Source organism: Oncorhynchus gorbuscha, linkage group LG17 (genome assembly GCF_021184085.1).
Source record: "Oncorhynchus gorbuscha isolate QuinsamMale2020 ecotype Even-year linkage group LG17, OgorEven_v1.0, whole genome shotgun sequence".
In the NCBI taxonomy this organism is placed as follows: Eukaryota; Metazoa; Chordata; class Actinopteri; order Salmoniformes; family Salmonidae; genus Oncorhynchus; species Oncorhynchus gorbuscha.
This window is the reverse complement of record NC_060189.1, coordinates 34,418,576-34,441,179: the sequence shown is the minus strand read 5'-3', so window position 1 is coordinate 34,441,179 and position 22,604 is coordinate 34,418,576. Positions and strand designations below refer to the sequence as shown.

The window sequence follows — 22,604 nt, the reverse complement described above, 5'->3', positions numbered from 1 at the left end:
TCACGATTAATATTGACTGCTATTGATGTGAAATATTACTAGGTCTTTAAGAGTTTCTTCGGAAGATAACAGCTCTATAAATATTATTTTGTGGCATGTCATATCACTTAATCCGGCATAGCCAAAGACACGACTCTAGGGTTAGGAAGGGATTATGGAAGGGTACAGTTTGAACAATTTAGGCATGGTCATTTCATTTGCCTTTGATCCTTCATGCAGGCACACTATTGACAAAGTATACATCCCAAATGGCACCCTATTCCCTATATAGTGCACTATTTTTGACCAGAGCCTTATGGTAAATCCTTTTTGACCAGAGCCCACATCCATCTATAAACACAGGTGTAATGCTGTTCCCCCCATTAACATTATTCTAAGGCAACCGTCTTTTGTCAAAACAATAAATAGAATACTGTATACGTATGTAACCAAATCTACCATAATCCTTCTTCAGGATATTTTCAGGTAAATGTAGTAGCCTACCTATGATGCATCACTTCACGGAGATGATTCTAAACTAAAACACCTCAGTAATGTGTACACAGACACGGTATCAGGCATCTATTCTACTTGAGACATTACATCATTCACATTGTGTCCTCGGTATCCTTCATACAATCTAATACTCGTACTCAGTCTCTATATAGTGTACAGAGTGACAAGACTAACCCTGAAGACGGTCTATTATGATTGAGAGGACACAGGCTGAAAAGAGATAAGTAACGTCCACCTATTAGCACCATTCATACCAACATTAGCCTACATCATCACGGTCTGTGGTGTCGCAAATGGCGTCTTATGGTGAGGTGATTATTGAGGAGGATTAGTGAGCAGGCACACTGACAGAAACCTTTCTATATATATATATATATATCACAGTCCACAGATGAGCTTTCAACACTGTCGGTCTGTTTGTGATATCCACACAGAGAGGAGAGAGACAGACCGGTGGTTTAGGCTGTACGACAGTTACGGGAGCGCCTGTCAATGTCTTCCAACTGTCTACCAACTGTCTGTCCTGTCTGAGTGTGTTTTGACTACTCTGATTATGACTGTTTTGCTGTACATGTTTGGCATTAGTATGGTATGACAACGATACTCAGGGGAGTTGGCTAAAAGCACATGTTGATTTGAACCAGACTTGCACAGACTAAAGACAGACTGGATATACTGTACATTACATCTCAGTCACCATGTTGAGAAGTACACTAATAAGCAGTTTCTATACTTGTTACCATCCGGGAGTGTAATAGAAACAAGTCAGCAGAGTAGATTTCTGACATTTTGCACTAAAGTTTGGACACACCAACTCATTCAAGGGTTTTCTTTTGTTTTTACTATTTTCTCCATTGTACAATAATAGTGAAGACATCAATACTATGAAATAACACATGCACACTACCATTCAAAAGTTTGTGGTCACTTAGAAATGTCCTTGTTTTTGAAAGAAAAGCACATTTTTTTGTCCATTACAATAATATAAAATTGATCAGAAAAACGGTGTAGACATTGTTGATGTTGTAAATGACTATTGTAGCTGGAAACGGCAGATATCTTCATGGAATATCTACATAGGCGTACAGAGGCCCATTATCAGCAACCATCACTCCTGTGTTCCAAGGCCAGTTTTATTGCTTCTTTAATCAGGACAACAGTTTTCAGCTGTGCTAACATAATTGCAAAAGTGTTTTCTAATGATCAATTAGCCTTTAAAAATGATAAACTTGGATAGCTAACACAACGTGCCATTGGAACACAGGAGTGAGGGTTGCTGATAATGGGCCTCTGTACGCCTATGTAGATAAGCCATTAAAAATCTGCCGTTTTCAGCTACAAGAGTAATTTACAATATTAACAATGTCTTTCAAAAACAAGGACATTTCTAAATGACTCCATACTTTTGAATGGTAGTGTATGTAATAACCAAAAAAGTGTTAAACAAATCCAACTATATTTTATATTTGAGATTCTTCAAATATAGCCCCCCTTTGCCTTGATGACAGCTTTGCACACTCTTGGTATTCTCTCAACCAGCTTCTTGAGGTAGTCACCTGGAATACATTTCAATTAACAGCTGTGCCTTGATAAAAGTTCATTTGTTTGAGCCAATCAGTTGTGTTGTGACAAGGTAGGGTTGGAATACAGAAGATAGCCCTATTTGGTAAAATACCAAGTCCATATTATGGCAAGAACGGCTCAAGTAAAGCAAAGAGAAACTGCAGTCCATCATTACTTTAAGAGATGGAGGTCAGTCAGTCCGGACAATTTCAAGAACTTTGAAAGTTTCTTCAAGTGCAGTCGCAAAAACCATCAAGCGCTATGATGAAACTGGCTCTCATGAGGAGAGGACCGCCACAGGAAAGGAAGACTCAGAGTTACCTCTACTGCAGAGGATAAGTTCATTAGAGTTACCAGCCTCAGAAATTGCAACCCAAATAAGGGCCCATAGGGCTCTGGTCAAAAGTAGTGCACTTGGGAATAGGGTGCCATTTGAGACTCACTTTGAGTCTTACCAGTGCTTTGAGGCTGGCTGGCTGAACTAATTCTGTTCCTCCATTTCCTGTTTAATTAGAGGGTTGAGGGCTGGTCCACCATGACCTTCTAACAGAATCCAATAAGACCATCGGCTGATTGATCAGCCAGTCACTGATCAACCCAGTAGCCTTTCACCCTTATATTTTAGTCATGAAACAATAGCAACTTACAATCAATGCATTCAATTAAGGCAGATAAAACAACCACACAACAATCATTGCACGTAAAACTTTCTTCAAAATAGCTGCTATCTGCAAAATCATCAGAACACATCATCCACAGCCCCAGCCTGGACTGGCTGTGCTGGGGTAGGAGGGATTCTCAACATTGATCTGAGGCGACGTCCCAAATGGCATCCTAATCCCTACATAGTGCTCCACCAGTCCAGCTCCAAGGCTACTGAGAAGGTACAGCTCCCCTCATTACATTTAATTAAATCTTCCTCCCGTTCCTGGCCTGCTGTGGCAGAGCCTGGATTCGAACCCAGAATCTCTAGTGGCACAGCTAGCACTGACCACTGCGCCACTTGGGAAGCCAATTTTGGACAATTCTGCACTTGACGGTGTTCTTTGCTAACCTGGTCCCAGATCAGTTTGTGCGGTCTGTTGTCTGGCAACGACAATGACCTCAGGACCAAGACAGCACAAACAGATCTGGACTGGGGCCCATATTCATAAAGGGTCTCAGAGTAGGAGTGCTGATCTCCCTGTCCATATAATCTTATTCAAAAGTGAAAATCAACCATAGATCACCATTGCCTTTCTGAGACAATTTGTGACCACGGGCCCAGGGTAGTTCCTTGCTACTAGGCTGTCTGAAACCAGAATATGAGATGAGAGTATATAGTGTGTGGAGGCCCACTCACCTTCAGCTGCACTAGATGCACGTCCACGTGTTTGTTGACTGAGTCCTGGTGGACAGAGTATGTGAGGTCCCGGACCCTCTCAGTAGTGGCCCTCAGCCACGTCTCGATCTCAGGCAGGTGCAGCACCACCTTCCAGTCCGCCCCCGTGTGCAGGGGAGGGGGCTTTTTGTTCTGATACCTCTGGGCCGGGTCCCTCTCCTGGGCCAGACCTTCCCCACAGAGACCACCCTGGCTGGGGCTGAGGCCTGCCTCCTCCTCCTCCTTAGGGCTGGACTCCAGGGTGGGCGTGACGGAGGTGATCATTGGCGAGACAGCCTCACAGGCCATGGGAGACACAGCAGCGATCATGGTGAATAACAGCTAGATCCTACAGCTAGATCCGTTCTCAATCAGCTGCAGAGAGACAGAGGGGGAGAGATGGATGAAGGGAGGTAGGGAGGACAGGGCGGAAGGAAGGAAGTAAGGAAGGAGGGAAGGAAGGAAGAAAGGACAGAAACATTAATTAGTAACTGTAGAGCTGCCAGAGAATGTTTAATTTATACTGAGAGAAGCCGATTGGGTAATTTCAGATGCAAATCCATAAGCAGTTCCTTTCATGCTCTGCTGGGGAATAAATCAGCCATCGTTCTACAACCAGACGTCTAATATTAGCAGCTACAGATACCAATGAGAGCTTCTTAATCAGACAGCTCAGCTCGCAGTCTTGTGGGGGAGCGTATGACCATATTCTAATATTATCTTAAGACATGGGAAAAGTTAGACCCAACAATGTGCACAAACCACCCACATTAACTGCCTAACTGTCTGACTGACTGTCTGTCTGTCTGTGTCACGCCCTGACCTTAGAGAGCCTTGTTTATTCTCTATTTGGTTAGGTCAGGGTGTGACTTGGGTGGGCAAATCTATGTTTCTATTTCTTTGTTGACCTAGTATGGTTCCCAATCAGAGGCAGCTATTTTTCGTTGTCTCTGATTGGGGATCATACTCAGGCAGCCCGTTTTCCCACCTTAAGTTGTGGGATCTTGTTTTTGCGTAGTTGCTGTTGAGCCTGCAGAACTTTACGTTTGTTTTGTATTTTTTTTCTTTTTTCGAGAGTCATTTAATAATAAAGACAAATGTACGCCTACCACGCTGCACCTTGGTCTCATTCCAACGACGGACGTAACAGAAGATCCCGCCACAAAGGGACCAAGCAGCATGGTCAGGAGGAGAGGACATGACGGGAACCTGAGATGCAGCCCCAAAATGTTTTTTTTTGGGGGGGGGGGTCAGATGACGTGGGCGTCGGTGCTGAAGGGTGAGTCCGAGACCGAGGAGGAATTCTTGGACCGTTTGAGCGAGGAGTGGTTGACAGTGGAGAGGGACGAAAGAGTTTGGAGGGGTTGGAGTCTGGAGCAAGACAGTCGCTTTGAGGAGCGTGTGACCCTTCAGGCACCATGCTTTGTGGTTACACGTACTGTGTCTCCGGTACGCATCCACAGCCCGCATCCAACAGATTGTGCCGGCTCAGCGATCCTGGTCTCTAGTGCGTCTCTTCGGCCCAGGATATCCTGCGCCGGATCTGCGCACGGTGTCTTCGGTGCGCCTTCACACCTGATTTATTCGCCATGACGTCTTCAATGAAATCGTTGAAAATACAACTTTCCAAAATACTGCCGCGCGTAACAAGTGTCACGGCAACTCCTCTGATAGTCAAGGCGAGAATGGAGTTCGTTACATGTACATTTACAAACAAGGAATGGTGGTCCAACCCAAAACCATTACATACTGGCGTGTACCTCAGCTCATTGGCTATCTACCCAGCTAGATTTCAAGAAGATCATTGGGCAGAAATACAGACAATCAACGAAGCTTCGCTAAAGTTATTGGTGCGCAAGGTAGTCATTGCTCGTTGTCTTCAAATCAGTTCACTTCGGTCAATACTCCCCGCAAAAAAAAACTATCACGTTTGACTGTGTTGCAAACATCCAGAGGAATGCACTGAAACCAACCATGACTAGATAAACGATGGTTTACCGTGTGTAATTACGTCGAATGCTCCGTAAAAAATTGATAGAGATGGAATTCACGCCACAAACAGGTTACAAAATGTTTCGATTTAGGCTATAACAATGGATTTTATCAAAGAAAACGGCACTTCATTTGATCACTGGGACCCTCAGGAAGAGAAATAAGAGCAAGATATCAGAATGTAAGTCATAATTTTACCTTCAGATGTGAATGTGTAAAAACTGTCATGGCGGAAAATGTTTCTGTTGTTGATTGCTTTTCTCAAACAAAAGCATGGTATTTGTTCTCTGTAATAGCTATTTTAAATCGGAAAACGTAGTTTGATTACCAAGATCCTAATCTTTTGAAGGATGTAAGACACTTGCATTTTCACTCTGAAATTTCCCCTGATGTTGATCCCTGTACGGGGATCGCAGCCATAAGAGGTTTTCAGGAGCCTAGACTTGCCGTGCGGTCGCAGAGAGAACAGTCTATAACTTGGGTGACTGGAGTATTTAACTATTTTTTGGGCCTTCCTCTGACACCACCTAGTATATTTGTCCTGGATGTTAGGAAGCTTGGCCCCAGTGATGTACTGGGCCACACGCACTACCCTCTTTAGCGCCTTATTATCAGATGCTGAGCAGTTGCCATACCAGGCGGTGATGCAACCGGTCAGGATGTTCTCGATGGTGCAGCTGAATAACTGTTTGAGGATCTGAGGACCCATGCTAAATCTTTTCAGTCTCCTGAGGGGGAAAAGCTGTTGTTGTGCCCTCTTCACAACTGTCTTGGAGTGTTTGGACCATGACAGTTTGTTGGCGATGTGGACACCAAGGAACTTGAAACTCTCGACCCGCTCCACTTCAGTCCTGTCGATGTTAATGAGGTCCCTGTTCGGCCTTCCTTTTCCTATAGTCCACGATCAGCTCCTATGTCCTGCTGACATTGAGAGAGAGGTTGTTGTCCTGGCAGTCTCTGACATCCTCCCTATAGGCTGTCTCATCATTGTGTCGTTAGCAAATTTAATGATGTGGTTGGAGTCGTGTTTGGCCACGCAGTCGTCAATTGCTCGATTATGATCTCCTCGGCCATAACATCAAAATCAATTACAGATTTTTTGAGTTACCTTAGATTAATTGACTTTTCAGGAAATGTATAATGGCTATGGCGTCTCAAAATGGACTATTGCCGCTTTTGTCTAGTTTTTCAAGCAAATGTGTTATAAGGGGATAATGAAAGCACACTTGTTCGGTTCGGCTAGCCGCCAGCCGAACTGAAGCTTGCTGACGCCTTTACAGAGGAGGAACAGGAACCGGAATCTTCCCCTTATCCTGTTGTTGGTTCTCCTCTCCTCCTAACAGCTGGGCACTCCGTACCATCTTAAACAGCTGGGGAGACAGTTACTGACTGACTGACTGACTGTTGTTGCTGCTAGTACAATCAAAGATAATTATAGAGGGGACAGTGATTAAAGATGCAGTCAAGGATCTTAAGCACAACAAATTCATAACATATTGTACAAATTGGATTCGTAACATAGCATACGAATTACAAAAAATATATATATATAAATACAGTATACAGTGCCTTGCAAAAGTATTCACACCCCCTGGAATTCTTCACATTTTATTGTGGGATTAAATTTTTTTTTTGTCAACAATCTACACAAAATACTCTTATGTTAAAGTGGAAGAAAATGTGTGTAAAAAAAAAAAGATTGATATAAATTAAATAAGTATTCAGCTCCCTGAGTCAATACATGTTAGAATCATCTTCGTCAGTGATTACAGCTGTGAGCTTCTTGGGTAAGTCTTTAAGAGCTTTATACACTTGGATTGTGCAATATTAGACCATTATTCTTTTCATCATTCTTCAAGCTCTGTCAAGGTGTTGGATTGGAGATCATGGCTATAGACAGCAATTCAAGTCTTGTCATAGATTTTCAAGCAGATTAAGTCAAAACTATAACATGGCATCTCACTGTCTTCTTTGTAAGCGACTCCAGTGTAGATTTGGCCTTGTGTTGTAGGTTGCAGTCCTGCTCAAAGGTGAGAATGCTGATCATTGACTACAGCTCAACACCACAATGCCCACAAAGCTCATTTCTAGGCTAAGGATCCTGGGACTGACGGGCTGCCCCCAGGTGGGTAGGCAACAACACATCAGCCACGCTGATCCTCAACATTGGGGCCCCTCAGGGCGTGTCAAGAAGCAGCGAGGCTTGGTTGGGTTGTGTTTCAAAGGACGCACGGCTCTCAACCTTCGCATCTCCCGAGTCCGTACGAGAGTTGCGGCGATGAGACAAGACTGTAACTACCAATTGGATACCACCAAATTGGGGAGAATTATTTATTTTTTCATTCAAAAATAATAAAATAATAACAATAAAAAGATGTAAAAAACGTACTTTCTACCATCTGAAAATACGTCTCATATTTTGTGACAACTGTATCCCCTCCTTCAGTGTTGATCTAAGCATGTAATTAGGTTGACATCATTGATCTACAAGTCATTTTACATGCCGAAGAACCCCAGGCAATATCAGTAGCCTAGTCAAACACGGACCAACGAGAGGTCGGCATATTCCGGATCTGGCACACCTGCGCATCACCTTCAGCATTCAAATGTTTGTAAAATGGCTTGCTCAATAGTAGACAACCAATATAATTTGCCAGGTTATTTTTGATCAAATTCAGTGTTTAAAATGGTGTTTTACCGGAATAAAAGTAGCCTAAGCTACTACCAGAGACACAACTCTCATCTGGCAATAGGTAGGCTACATGCTATAGGAAGGCTACATGCTATAGGAAGGCTACATGCTATAGGAAGTGTACATGCTATAGGAAGGCTACATGCTATAGGAAGGCTACATGCTGTTCGGGGCTTTATTTTGATTATTCAGCTTCACCATCAGCAATGGTTTTGGTAGTTTTGCTTTAAACAATCGGTATTGTTTCCCTTATGGCTCAGCTCAGGCGCCTACACACACACACACACACACACACACACACACACACACACACACACACACACACACACACACACACACACACACACACACACACACACACACACACACACACACACACACACACACACACACACACACACACACACACACACACACATCCACTGAGCCGAATATTTGAATTTCCAATGGAAAATGAACGTGTTTATGCAACAAATGTTAGTGCTATATTAACTCGCATCGATTCGTTCCTCTAATCAAACCAAACTCACTTCAAACTAAAACGTATGGTTCCTGTATCGTGTCGGAGCCCATGTATCTAGATAAGTATGGAATCATCTTCAAAGGGAAAGATGCACATCCCTACGTGGAAGGTCATATTGCAGTGGTCTAAATGAACCTCGTCTCTCTAAATGATTCCTAGGCTTAACATCTAATACCTAATATATTTGACCTATAGAAGGCACTAGATGATATCCCAGTCATCATTAACAATGACACATTTCTTCTTGTATTACAAACCCAACAAACCTTAAAGCCACGCTTCTAAATCTGTACATAACCTCAAATAGTGGGTCATCAACAAACATGTAAACAATGGAGCAGACCCTATCTCCTCTATCGTCAAATTATATCACTGTATGTACAACTAAATATTATATAGACTGATCACATCAATCCATGTTGCAGTGATTAACAATATTGTCCAAAAGGTTAACTTTCCTCTACACCAGTATAGCAGAGCAGTGTGATTGGAAACAACATTAGTTCAAAGAATAGAGAAACACAACAGTACATCACTGGAAATCAATGGCTTGGATGAGGAGAAGCATCCTGCTGCTTTATTATGATACTATTACAGTGAGAGGCCTCCCATCTACCAATGAGAAGTCATTATGCGCTGACTGATGGCTCAACCTACCAATAAGAAGTGGCTCACACGATAAAAGGATGACTCAATTCTGCATTTGTATTACCCTCCTGACCTTTCAGTCTCATCTGGAAATATCACTCTGCTCATCCTGGAGATGACAAAGCCGTTTTATTGCTGCTGCTGCCTCTGCTGCTACTGATACACATGCACGTGCGCGCACACAAGCACACACACACGAATGCACATACACAAACGCGTGCACGCATGGATGCACATACACACACACACACACACACACACACACACACACACACACACACACACACACACACACACACACACACACACACACACACACACACACACACACACACACACACACACACACACACACACACACACACACACACACACACACACAGGGCCAGACAGAGAGACCTTGTAAATATAAATCAATTCCACCCACCTCTCTCATCTCTCTATTCTCGCTCACCTTCTCCCTCTCCTTCTCTCTCCCTCTCCCTGTATTCGCTATCTCCCTCCATTCTCTCTCCCTCTCCTTCTCGCTCTCCCTCTCCTTCTCGCTCTCCCTCTCTCCTTCTCTCTCTCCCTCTCTCCTTCTCTCCCTCTCTCCTTCTCTCTCCTTCTCTCTCCCTCTCTTCCTCTAACGATCTGTCTACCCCCCTCCATCTCTCATCAATCTCTCACACAGACATGGTACAATGCTAACACTCCTGTCCATGCGCGAAGAACTGCACAGGCAGCAATTTATGCCTCTGGTCTGACAGCATCCATTTTGCTCTTCATTCCACCCTGAGGTCCATCTACAATGAGGACATTAGTAAAGCACCTTGAGAAGCGCTCCTTCCCGACTGAGCATCACATATGAACACATACTATTGGCAGCTAGAATAGCACTTAGCTAAAACACAGTCGCACACACACACACACACACACACATAATAACATCCAGAGGCAGTGCTGCTGACACAATTCCGTTCACGGGCTACACACTCTCCTGACAAAAGAATTCCAGGCCCGACAATGAGGGATCACATACCACAGATGTGCTAAGTCCACTGACCATATGGCCCAGCATACCTCATTTCAAACCCTCGGCCCAAAAAAGGAAATCCCATGAGAAGTCGAGCAGAGCTTACCGAGTTCCACGTGAGGATAAATAGAGGCCAGGCAACATCAGGCTCCAGATAAGAGTATCCAATCCCTCTGTTTGTCAGACTGACAGTCAGCCTGCCTCTCTGCCAGGCCAGAGTGACAGACACTGCTTAGCACTGCCCTCAGCCATGTGGTCGTGTGAGTCTGAGTGAGTGAGTGAGAGAAAGAGAATCTCTGCAAGTCCAAGCCACTCCCATTTGAAACCTCCATGCTTCCTCTCTCTCTCTCTCTCTCTCTCTCTCTCTCTCTCTCTCTCTCTCTCTCTCTCTCTCTCTCTCTCTCTCTCTCTCTCTCTCTCTCTCTCTCTCTCTATCTCTCTCTCTTCATCTCTCTCTCTCCTCCCCTGCCTCTTGACAGTAACAGCCCATGTCAAAGGTTTCTGCCGAGGCCTTTATTATGACACCCCTGAGATGATGCTGAGGGGGACAGTATGGACCTCACTGGTGTTCCATGTATACCTGTCTTTTCTACTCCGCTCTCTGTATAGTTGATCTACTAAAAACACCAGGCGTTGTGTTGTTATGGGGGTAGCCTTAGCCTAAGCTAGATATTGACTGGGAGCCAGAACATGGAAGGGGTCAAAGTAAATAGAGCCTGTAAATCAGAGCCTATTAGCTAATCATTGGTCAGGCACCGACATCCTGTCTGCCTGCAGAACCTCATCCTTTAAATCATTTTATTACGGTCTTACTGGGCCGGATGAGAATTGGACCACTTTGACTCCATCCCTGTGATTCATATGGATGTCTATGAGCTAAGACTTGTGTCATCAACACCATCATCATCATCCTCACTACGGTTGATTTGCTGAATGAGGCCCTGTCTCACTCTGGGCTGTGAGCTGTATGCTGCCTGGCAGGGTCAGGAAACGACCAGCCTCAGCCTCTTAAAGGGCTCATAACCACAGATCTAGTATTAGATTACCTTAACACCAATCTAAAGCTGAGCCGTTAAGGACTTAAAACAACAGCTGATCTTAGATCAGCATCTAAAAGGCAACTCCGTTTTTCCTACTGTATAGTAGGATTGCCAATGTTGGGCATGAAGACAAAGGAGGACATAGATAGAACCAGTGTGAGCACTGCAGCATATTAGCCTTCAGGGCAGTCAGTGGGCATGGTACTAACAATTACCAAGCCTCATTAAGAATACAATAAGGCTTTTGTTTCTGCTTATGTTGCCCTCACATCTTGAACAAACTACAATTTCATAGTTATTCATTGAATGTGTACACTTTCATAGGCTACAAATCATCCAAAACTAACAACAAGTGAGTGAGTGAGTGAGTAAGTGAGTGAGTGAGTGAGTGAGTGAGTGAGTGAGTGAGTGAGTGAGTGAGTGAGTGAGTGAGTGAGTGAGTGAGTGAGTGAGTGAGTGAGTGAGTGAGTGAGTGAGTGTGTGTGTGTGTGAGAGAGAGTACTATTCTTTGTGACATTCACTGTAAACTAGGCCTTATCACCATTTCTGATTAATCTGCAAAACTCTGCCCCTTAATGATTCAATTAGCAGTCCCTAAATTTGTCATCCTCTCGTTCCCCTGGCTTCTGCCAAATGCAAATGACAGGCCTGTCATGTTCCGTGTTCATGCAGTGACATGGAATCAGCCGAGGGGTAAAAACAACAACGTGCCAACAATAACAATAACAGTATAAATAACAGTATACTGCAGCGTTGGAATAGACAAGCCTATCATCAAAACTCATTACCCCTGTGACAGAGAAGGTTGCTTGAAACCCCTTTCACACACATGCATTAGACTATTTAACACTGAATCAAGAACAATAACCAGGATGTGATCAGATTTAGTCTATAGAGAACAAATGTGAGCCCAGGACCAAGGCAAGCCTAGAAATGCTTGTAATGCACATTTTAGAGTGGTATTTTATTGTCCCCAGCACAAGGTGCACCTGTGTAATGATCATGCTTTTTAATCAGCTTATTGGTCTGCCACATCTGTCAGGTGGATGGATTATCTTGGTAAAGGCAAAATGCTCACTAACAGGGATGTAAATAAATTTGGGCACAACATTATAGAGAAATAAGCTTTTTGGGATATTTTATTTCAGTTCATGAAACATGTGACCAACACTTTACATGTTGGTTCATATTTTTGTTCAGTACCGGTATATATCATTAATAAGCACATATGAGACAGCTGCCCATCAAACAGCCATAAGCTGTCCCCTATACCACCCTATTCCCTTTATAGTTAACTTTCAACCAGGGCCAACAGGTTCAAAAGTAGTGCACTATTCAGGGAATATGGTGCCACTAGGGACATATTCAAAATCTTTTCCTCTACTCTATGGGTTCTAGCAGCATAAAACCACCCTGGAGTCATGAGAGAAACCCTACACCAGAGCACCTTGGTGGGAGTTGAATCCCCCATGTCTCTGGTGTCTTCAATAGCAGCAGAGTGCAGTTACAGTAAAGCCTGTAACATCGACATTAAGCCCCTTTAATTGCATTTCAAACCGATTTCCAGTCCACCCATGATTCACAAATGCATGGCTACAGCATCACTTGGGTTACTTAATGGGGCGGCAGCGTAGCCTAGTGGTTAGAGCGTTGGACTAGTGGTTAGAGCGTTGGACTAGTGGTTAGAGCGTTGGACTAGTGGTTAGAGCGTTGGACTAGTAACCGGAAGGTTGCGAGTTCAAACCCCTGAGCTGACACGGTACAAATCTGTCGTTCTGCCCCTGAACAGGCAGTTAACCCACTGTTCCCAGGCCGTCATTGAAAATAAGAATATGTTCTTAACTAACTTGCCTGGTTAAATAAAGGTAAAAATAAATAAAAAAATAATATGGGGCTGATTTCCAAAGCATCACCCAGAGATGTGTAGGCCATAGTGGCTATGACAAGGCAGAGGAGACTATGGCTCAGTATGTTGGTGAGCAAGCAGGCACGTCATGACCTATTATGCAATAGTACACTGAAACTTATGGGTGATACATCTAACTGTAGAGGTAATATGGAAATAAGGTCATTTTATTCAATTTTATGCATAATGAATTCAAAGATATTGAAATTTGGGGGGCATCAGTTCCCCTTCAAATAAAATATCTAGTGAACACTGTTGTTGGCTTGGAGGGTAACACCAGGGTCATGTTCAAGTAGGCCACAATGTAGAACAATATTTTGCAATAGAAAACTATTTGTATTGGACAATTCATGCAGTACCTCCTCGTTTCACTACGATCTCTCTACTGAACACAACCCGGTCACAAGCTGTTGGGAATAGGGATCCCACAGGGAACAATGTGACTATTATCCTGTCAGGATCTCTCTGTGGCCCAGGCAGTCCAGGACAGATGAATCATTTACTATTCATGAGGAAGATATGTTACATGTCCTATGGCACCCAAAATGAATCATAACATTCAGAGGGGACAAACACTGGATTCTACAATGATAATGCAAAGGGCACAGTTGTTTTGTTGCTCCTTTAATAAATTCAATTTCAGCAGCTTGCTATGATATAGCTGAACACAGTACAGAGCATAAGGGTTTCAAAGCTAATGCATGTATAGCTACTAACCAGCTAGCACAAAACGTTCCGATATGTTTCTTAGAGCTTGGTGAGAGCATGGTTGTCCTAAGGTTATTTTGCATACAACCTTCCCAAAAGGTTCTGGGAATGATGCAGGATGGTTCTATTTAAAGTCATATTCTCAGAACATTAAGAAAACTTTCCATAAACACCACAAGAAAACATTAGTCAAATCCTAAGAATGCTATTTAAAAACATATACATTCCGTTCTCAGCGTCACCAAACTCTCTCTAGCCTCTTATCTTGTTAAGTGTGTTCAGGTGTGTTGGCCGTGCCCACTAATTGGCCACACCTGATCTTAATAAGTGCTTGTTTACTTTGTCTGTTTGAATAGACCTAAAGGAAAAACAGGAACATGTCTCGGATAGGAAAAAAAGATGGCGGAAGCGGATGATGGAGTGGATTCTGAATCTAATGGTGGTAAAATCAAGGAGAATTGGAATATTGTCCAAAAGAAAGGAAAACTGAGCAAAGTAGAGTACAGTGATGATAATGTCACAAAGTATCTTGTAAGAGTACGGTGTGTAAATGAGGAGCAGCTGATCGAATTACACATCTAGAGGAATCAATTTGAGATATGCAAACTGGTGGAGAGAGTGCTGGGTAGAGTGAAGGCTGTGAGGATCACGAGAGGCGGGTTGCTTTAGATTTTTTGTGCTTCTGAGGATCAGAAGAAAAGTGTGTTGCGTCTCAACCGATTTGATAAGTTTGAAGTGTCGTGTGTGTGTGTGTGTGTGTGTCTCTCTCTCTCTCTCTCTCTCTCTCTTAGGAACAGGATACCCCTCGAGGGGGTTCTATCTGGAGTCTCGTGGGAAGTAGATTTTGAAGAGATGAAAAATATTCCTGGAGTGATTGATGCACGTTGGATGAATCGTGTGGTGAATGAAGAAAAAGTGTTTTGTCTAACTGTTTTTTTGTTGTTGATATGGAGTCTCTCCCTACTCAAGTGCAGTTAGCGTATATTAACTACAGAGTCAGAGCATTCATCCCAAGACCAATGCAGTGTGATCGTTGTAAAGCTTTTGGTCATGTATCAAGTGTTTACAGAAGGGAGAAGCCGAGATGTCCAAGTTGTGGAAAAGATCACGTGATGAAAATGTGACATGTTGCAACTGTGGTGGGAACCACAAAGCCACGTCTTTCAAGTGCCCCACAAGGGGGAAAGAGAATGAAGTGGCCAAAGTCAAGGCTATCCAGAGCAGAGCAGCTGTTAAACAGGTTGAGGGTTTGAATGGTGCACTTGAAGAGTCCATGGTGGTGGATAGGCCTTCACTGCAGGCTGCAGCGGTTGCCTTTCACCAGCAGAATCCTGACATTTTAAAGGTTAAGAAGGTGGACTTTATTGGCTTCATAGCTATGGTGATAAATGGCACTGCCATGGTGGAGAGAAGGTCCAGGAAGATACAAATCATTGTGGAAGCTGTTTCCTGGGGCTGAAAGATTTCTCGGAGAAGGAGTTACATGGAATATTGTCATAAGCGGTACCACCCTGTCAGGTTCTAGGCCTAGAGCCCGAGAAGGTAGATATGGAGAATTGGAAGCAGTAGGAGTTTTGTTTTGTCAGTGTACTATTTTTATTTGGGTGAAGTTTCCTTATCACCTATTGATTTTAGTTTTACCAGAAGATCATAAGGGTTGAATCTTACTGACTGTGTGCCACAATAAAAATCCAGGTTTATGCATGATTAATAATGCCTAAGCAATTTCATTTCCAGGTGTCCTATCTGTGCTTGGAGTTCAAAACTGTTAACATAAGCTAGCAGTATTATTTAAAGTATTTTTAAAACATTCAGTGAAAGCTAAGGAAGTTATTAAAAAATGTCAATCTTATCATTTCTGTTCTCAGAACGTTAATAATACCTTCCAGGAAAACATTTAGAGAACGATAGTCAAATGTTCTCAGAACCCTCCTGCTACCTAAAAAGTCATGTTCCCAGAACAGGCAACATTAACCCTTCCATTCTCAGAACGTATAAAAAACATTCCGTTTTTCTGGTCAGGAAACTTATGGCTTTGTCCCCAGAACCAATTGGAAACCAAAAACATACGTCCCCACAGCTTCCAAGGAATCAAATGTACTAGCTGGGTCCCAGTAATGTTGTAACTCACTAGTTACTGGTATGGTTGGACCATTTGCTGTGTAGGCCAACACCTAAACAATTACAGAGGATTCATTCAATGTCAATTGTTGAGGGCAAAACATTAGCAACTTCAATTACTTTGCATTGGTTACTATACAGTAACCGACGCTTGGCATTACGCATTGTGTACTTAAGCCTGTGTGCGGCTGCTCTGCCATAGAAACCCAATTCATGAAGCCCCCGACGAACAGTTCTTGTGCTGACGTTGCTTCCAGAGGCAGTTTGGATCTCGGTAGTGACTGTTGCAACGGAGGACAGACGATTTTTACGTGCTATGCGCTTCAGCACTCAGAGGAGACATTCTGTGAGCTTATGTGGCCTACCACTTCACGACAGAGCCATTGTTGCTCCTAGACGTTTTCACTTCACAATAACAGCACTTACAGTTGACAGTGGCAGCTCTGACCTGTTGAAAAGGTGGTATCCAATTTGTTGTCTATGGAGATTGCATGGCTGTGTGCTCGATTTTATACATCTGTCATCAACGGGTGTAGCTGAAATATCCGAATCCACTCATTTAAAGGGGTGTCCACAAACTTTTGTGAGTAGCTAGCGTAGCTAGTGATGGGAAAGGTCATTCTCTCTGTGACCGTCATCACACCTTAGTTCTAGCAGGAACATCAGTTCTGTTGGAAGCTGCATTCTCCCCCACATTGGTTCAGGTAGAGTAGTTCCAGCTTCTCTCTTGCTCTCCTTCCGTCTCTCTCCACTCTCTCCCTCCCTCCTCCTCTCTCTCTCTACAGTGGGACAGATAGATCTCTTCTGATCAGGGCCCTAGGGGCGAGAGGCTGAGGTCATTATGGCACATTTCTCTGTATGAAGAGTGGTATCTCTAGATACTGTACAAAGACAACAAGAGGTAGATGTGATAGAATGGGTTAGCTAGGGCAGGCTTTAACCTTGAGAGCTCTCTCTGACATCATTATTGCTTGTGAATAGATTGTACAATGCACGCAGTATCGTCCTCCTTTTATGTGGCACACCGTTGTTTTCTCTGGCTTGGAGTTTCTCCCATTCTTCTCTGCAGATCCTCTCAAGCTCTGTCAGGTTGGATGGGGAGCGTCACTGCACATCTATTTTCAGGTCTCTCCAGAGATGTTCGATCAGGTTCAAATCTGGGCTCTAGCTGGGTCACTCAAGGACATTCAGAGACTTGTCCCGAAGCCACTCCTGTGTTGTCTTGGCTGTGCGCTTAGGGTCATTGTCCTGTTGTAAGGTGAATCTCCACCCCAGTCTGAGGTCCTGCATGCTTTGGAGAAGGTGTTCATCAAGGATCTCTCTGTACTTTGCTACATTCATCTTTCCCTCAATCCTGACTAGTCTCCCAGTCCCTACCGCTGAAAAACATTTCCACAGCATGATGCGGTCACCACCATGCTTCACCGTAGGGACGGTGCCAGGTTTCCTCCAGACGTGACGCTTGGCGTTCAGGCCAAAGAGTTCAATCTTGGTTTCATCAGACCAGAGAATCTTGTTTATCATTGTCTGAGAGTCTTTAGGTGCCTTTTGGCAAACTCCACGCGGGATCTCATGTGTCTTTTACTGAGGAGTGGCTTCCGGCTGGCCACTAGCATAAAATCCAGATTGGTGGAGTGTTGCAAAGATGTTTGTCCTTATGGAAGGTTCTCCCATCTCCACAGAGGAACTCTGGAGCTCTGTCAGAGTGACAATCGGGTTCTTGGTCCCATCCCTTGGTCACCCGGGCAGCCAGCTCTAGGAAGAGTATTGGTGGTTCCAAACCTCTTCCCTTTAAATATGATGGAGGCCACTGTGTTCTTGGGGACCTTCAATGCTGCAGAAATGTTTTGGTACCCTTCCCCAGATCTGCGCCTCGACACAATCCTGTCTCGGAGCTCTACGGACAATTCCTTCGACCTCATGGCTTGGTTTTTGCTCTGACATGCACTTTCAACTGTGGGAACTTACATAGACAGGTGTGTGCTTTTCCAAATCTTGTCCAATCAATTGAATTTACCACAGGTGGACTCCGCAAGTTGTAGAAACATCTCAAGGATGATCAATGGAAACAGGATACCTATGTAAATAAGGTATTTCTGTTTTATATATTAATACCTTTGCAAAAATTTATAAAAACCTGTTTTCACTTTCATTATGGGGTATTGTGTGTAGATTGATGAGAATTTCTATTTATTACATTTTTGAATAATGCTGTAACGTATTGTGGGGAAGGGGTCTGAATACTTTCCGAATGCACTGTATATTTGGATGACGAGCAATCTCTTAAGGTTGTCTCTCCTAACAAACAAAAACATTGAAATGTTACATGGGAGTAATATAAGAGGGTTCTGAGGAACAATATGTGGTTCTCGGTTCTCGGTTGCAGAGATAAGGTAACCTCATATGGATAATTGAAGTCGTTGTACAGCAGCATTCAACAGTACAGTATAAACCCCTTCAGCCTCCCAGCAGGGCTCAGCTTGGCAGAGGGAGCCAGGCTGGCTGAGAGAGGGAGCCAGGCTGGCTGAGAGAGGGAGTGGAGGAGTAGGAGGAGGGAGTGGCTCACTCTGACATGGAGGAGAGGAGACCGCATGGAAGTCACAATCTCAAATATGATTTTAGAGATCTATCCCTCACACACACACACACACACACACACACACACACACACACACACACACACACACACACACACACACACACACACACACACACACACACACACACACACACACACACACACACACACACACACACACACACACACACTCGCATGCACACAGATCTGCTATTTCAAGGCTTGGCTCAATCAGAGATCTGCTTGCCTGCTTTGCTTTGTGCAGGATCAGTCAGTCACTGTTCAATAATTCATTAGTCAGAGATAATGGTGGCAAGTCAGTCCTTCCTCCCTCTCTGACTGACTGGTGCTATTTTGGAATCACTGATTAGACCCACTCTCACTGTTTCAGTGTAGAGCTCCAAATATAAATACAACATGTCTTAGTGAATACTTGACCAAAACACTGACAAGAACCAGACAAATCTGACTCATAGTAGATTGGCTAGATACTCACTAGACACCATATTTACTTACTCATAATTTGCATTTTGTTCATGTATTTATTTTAGCAGATAATCTGTTACTCTTCTATACAACTTATATTGTGGATGCAATGGTGTAAAGTTTTTAAGTAAAAATATGTGCTACTTTAGTAGTGTTTTTGGGTCTCTGTACTTTACTATTTATATTTAACAATAATAATGTACTTTTTACTCCATACATTTTCCCTGACACCCAATAGTACTCATTACATTCGGAATGCTTAGCAGGGCATTCTTAAGTATGATACTTAAGTATATTCAAAACCAAATACTTTAAGACTTTTACTCAAGTAGTATTTTACTAGGTGACTTTCACTTTTACTTGAGTCATTTTCTATTAAGGTATCTTTACTTTTACTCAAGTATGACAATTAGCTACTTTTTCCACCACTGTGTGTCTGTATTCTGACAGAATGTCACCAGGCTGTTGTTTAATAGTATGGCCCGAGGTCTAAACTTTACTTCATTCATCTCAATCAATAGTTTGTTAACCTCTGACCTTATCAATCAATCAATCAATCAATCACACCTTCCTTTAGGCTACTATCCATCTATTAATATTCTAGTGTGTCCTGACACACACATCACATGATTAACCTAACTGAGTCAAGCCAAACCAAAATGTACTGAGCTGGCCTAGATATGCATCCACCATATTTGGTGGAAGTATCACGAGAATATGCAAGCCAGCAGGGTTTGGTTTGGGTCAACACGATAGTGTAAAAAGGGTAGGAATGTGATCAGTGGTGACTGCCACACCCTAGGTGCTATTTCTATTAAATGTTGTCCACTATCAGCCCAGTCCCAGTGATCTGATAAATGAACGATGGAGAGGATAAAGGCTACTGGAAACAGAGTTTCAACAGGATGAGGAAACAGTAGGGGAGACTCATTCTCTAATCTCTTTCCTGTCATGATTGAGGCAACAATAACAACATCAAAGGATCAAATAGGATTCTGGGGCTGGTGGAAACCGACAGACAGAGACAGAGAGAGCCCACCTCAAGTGAGACCCCACCCCAGCACACACACTTAATTCCCATCCCGTGGTGAACAGAGGTGTGAGGAAGGAAGGAGGTGGAGAAAAGGACACAGGGGACTCGCTCCGGTAATGGCTCCTGAATCTGACACCACACCTCCAAAACACATCATACAGTCGAGATCTGTACCAGGCTGTAACATTAACAACGTAGGAGACTGCAGCACATACTGAATGCGCAACGGGCTAGGCTAATAATAACCCAGAATCCTAGCATGTATAGTGTGCCAGGCCCCATACTAGTTCTACCAGCTCTCACTGTCTCATGTCAGAATTAGACGTTCATCCATGTTTCTCAAACATCAAATTTCAAAGTTGTTCTAAACGTCAAATTTTGAAGCGTTTAAGATTAACTTTAGCCAGTAACTCAGATTTTTTAAGGTCATGGTTAAGTTCAGGCATTAACTCCAAATTCTTAAGGTTACGCATTAACCCCAAGTGGTTAAGGTAACGGTTAAGGTTTGGGATAGGCTTAAAAGAATATATATCAAAAACAACTTTCTATTGCTGGATTTGAACTTGCAACCTGTAGAATCAGAGGCAGATCCTTATGCCCATTGCAGTCCACAATGCCTTAGCAAAACCTACGTCTTCTCCCAACATCCTCAGACATGGACGGACGTCAAATACTGACTTGTATCACGGGTGACCTGGCTGTACTAATCCCATGCTGTGATAATGAATCTGACAGTGAACATGGACATCCTTCCTCTCAGATCTCTTTAGCTGTGCTGGCTGTGGCTGGAGGATGGATGACAGATGCTACAGTCTGGGACTGTATTAATAAAGTGTCTCGAAAAGGTGTGCTGATCAAGGATCAGTTTAGACATTTAGATCATAATAAACATGATTATTTGGACAGGAGGAACCTGATCCTAGGTGAGCCGGATAAGATGCTTTATAAAAACGAGCCCAGGTCTGAGACTAGCCAAGCCAGAGCCATGATGATGAAGTTACCGAGGCATCCCCTACCCACCCCACTATTCTCAGCATTTACTGGGCAGCAACATTCAGCCAAACCTTTCTCTTCTTCCCCCTTTCAGGGTGGGATTGAAAAGCAGCGAGTTAAGAAGAGAGGAAAGGGTGGTGGGGCCGGGGGTATTAACTAACTAAATAACGCTCACTGGGAGTTTTGTTTCATCCTGCTCGAAACACACACACACTCCAATACAGCTGCAGAAAGGAAGGGAAGGGAAGGGTAGGGAACCTACCTCACACATGCTAGAGGGACGGGTGGATAATATGACAATCACATCCCATAAAAGCAACAGAACAGAAGCTAACGGAGGTAGCAGCCTATACCTAGGGCCTACAGGCTGGTCAAAGGAGGTAATGATCAGGCTATTGTCCATCCCAGCTGGGGACAAGGGTTGGGACAAGGGCTGGGGCTAGGGCTGGGGCTAGGGCTGGGGCTAGTGCTGGGACTAGGGCTGGGGCTAGGGCTGGGGCTAGGGCTGGGGCTGGGGCTGGGGCTGGGGCTGGGGCTGGGGCTAGGGCTGGGGCTAGGGCTGGAGCTAGGGCTGGGGATGGGGCTAGGGCTAGGGCTGGGGCTAGGGTGTTTGTGTATGCGGCAGGCAGCCTCCTAGCTCTGCAGGCCAGGCCCCTTTAACAAAGCAGAGGGGCTCCCCCTTCTCCACTGCCTCCTTCTCTCATTCTAACGGCAAACAGCCCATTACATCAGCCTGCTCGAGAGGATTAGACACACACAAACCCTCCCTTCTGCCTCCCTGTAAAACACAGCACTAACGCAACACAAATAGATAAACACAGACATAACAAGAAAATCCAGCACCTACCTACCACATTCCTCTTCTCTTCTTACTCCATTTTCCTTTTCCTGAGTGTTGGCGGAGACTTGCAGCGCGACATGAGGCGAGAGAGAGAGAGAGAGGGAGGTGCCTGATGTGACCCACTGCGGGGCTGCTGCTTGCTGCCTGCTACTGCTGCCTCTCGACCAGCCCTGGGTGGATGGATGGTGATGATGCGGTGCCTTTCAGGAGAAAGGCCCTGCCTGTCGCCTTGGAAACTAAGATGTAATGGAGAGGTGGTGCTGCATGATGATTGGTCCAGGCAGTGTGGTGCTTGTGCTTCCCCCTCCCACAGGAGCTCCCTGGTTAGGGGTGGGAGGGGCTATAGAGGAGAGAAACGGAGCAGGCTGAGCAATAAAAAGAGCTGGGTTTTTTAGTCAGAGGAGGAAGTGATCTCTCTGGTAAAAACAACAACCTCATCGAGCAGCAGCACAGACAATACAACACATCTCCCCTCCTCTTATCTCCCCTCTCTCTGTAACAGCAGCATGGAACACAATACTGGTGAATGGTTCTTGTTTCTATCACTTATTCAAAGTAAGCATAGATTGCTTTATCCAAATTATGCAATTGTGTTGTCATGTGTCTAATG

General features: G+C 44.0%; 1 protein-coding gene across 4 annotated transcripts in view; it reads right to left on the bottom strand.

Annotated features, from left to right (window-relative positions):
* LOC124001251 (A-kinase anchor protein 6-like) overlaps positions 1 to 22,283 on the bottom strand; it is a 193,060-nt gene extending 170,777 nt beyond the window's left edge. Inside the window, exons 1-2 of one of the 4 annotated variants that reach the window (XM_046307903.1) lie at positions 22,001 to 22,283; positions 3,401 to 3,793 (exon numbers count right to left, since the gene is read on the bottom strand). In XM_046307903.1, coding sequence (XP_046163859.1) covers positions 3,401 to 3,748 — 348 coding nt within the window. In that variant the 5' untranslated portion in view covers positions 3,749 to 3,793; positions 22,001 to 22,283. Of the gene's footprint in view, positions 1 to 3,400; positions 3,794 to 10,394; positions 10,530 to 22,000 lie in introns of those variants that run through there. The other 3 variants (XM_046307900.1, XM_046307901.1, XM_046307902.1) reach the window with 3 other exon arrangements.
* Positions 22,284 to 22,604: the final 321 nt, after the last annotated feature.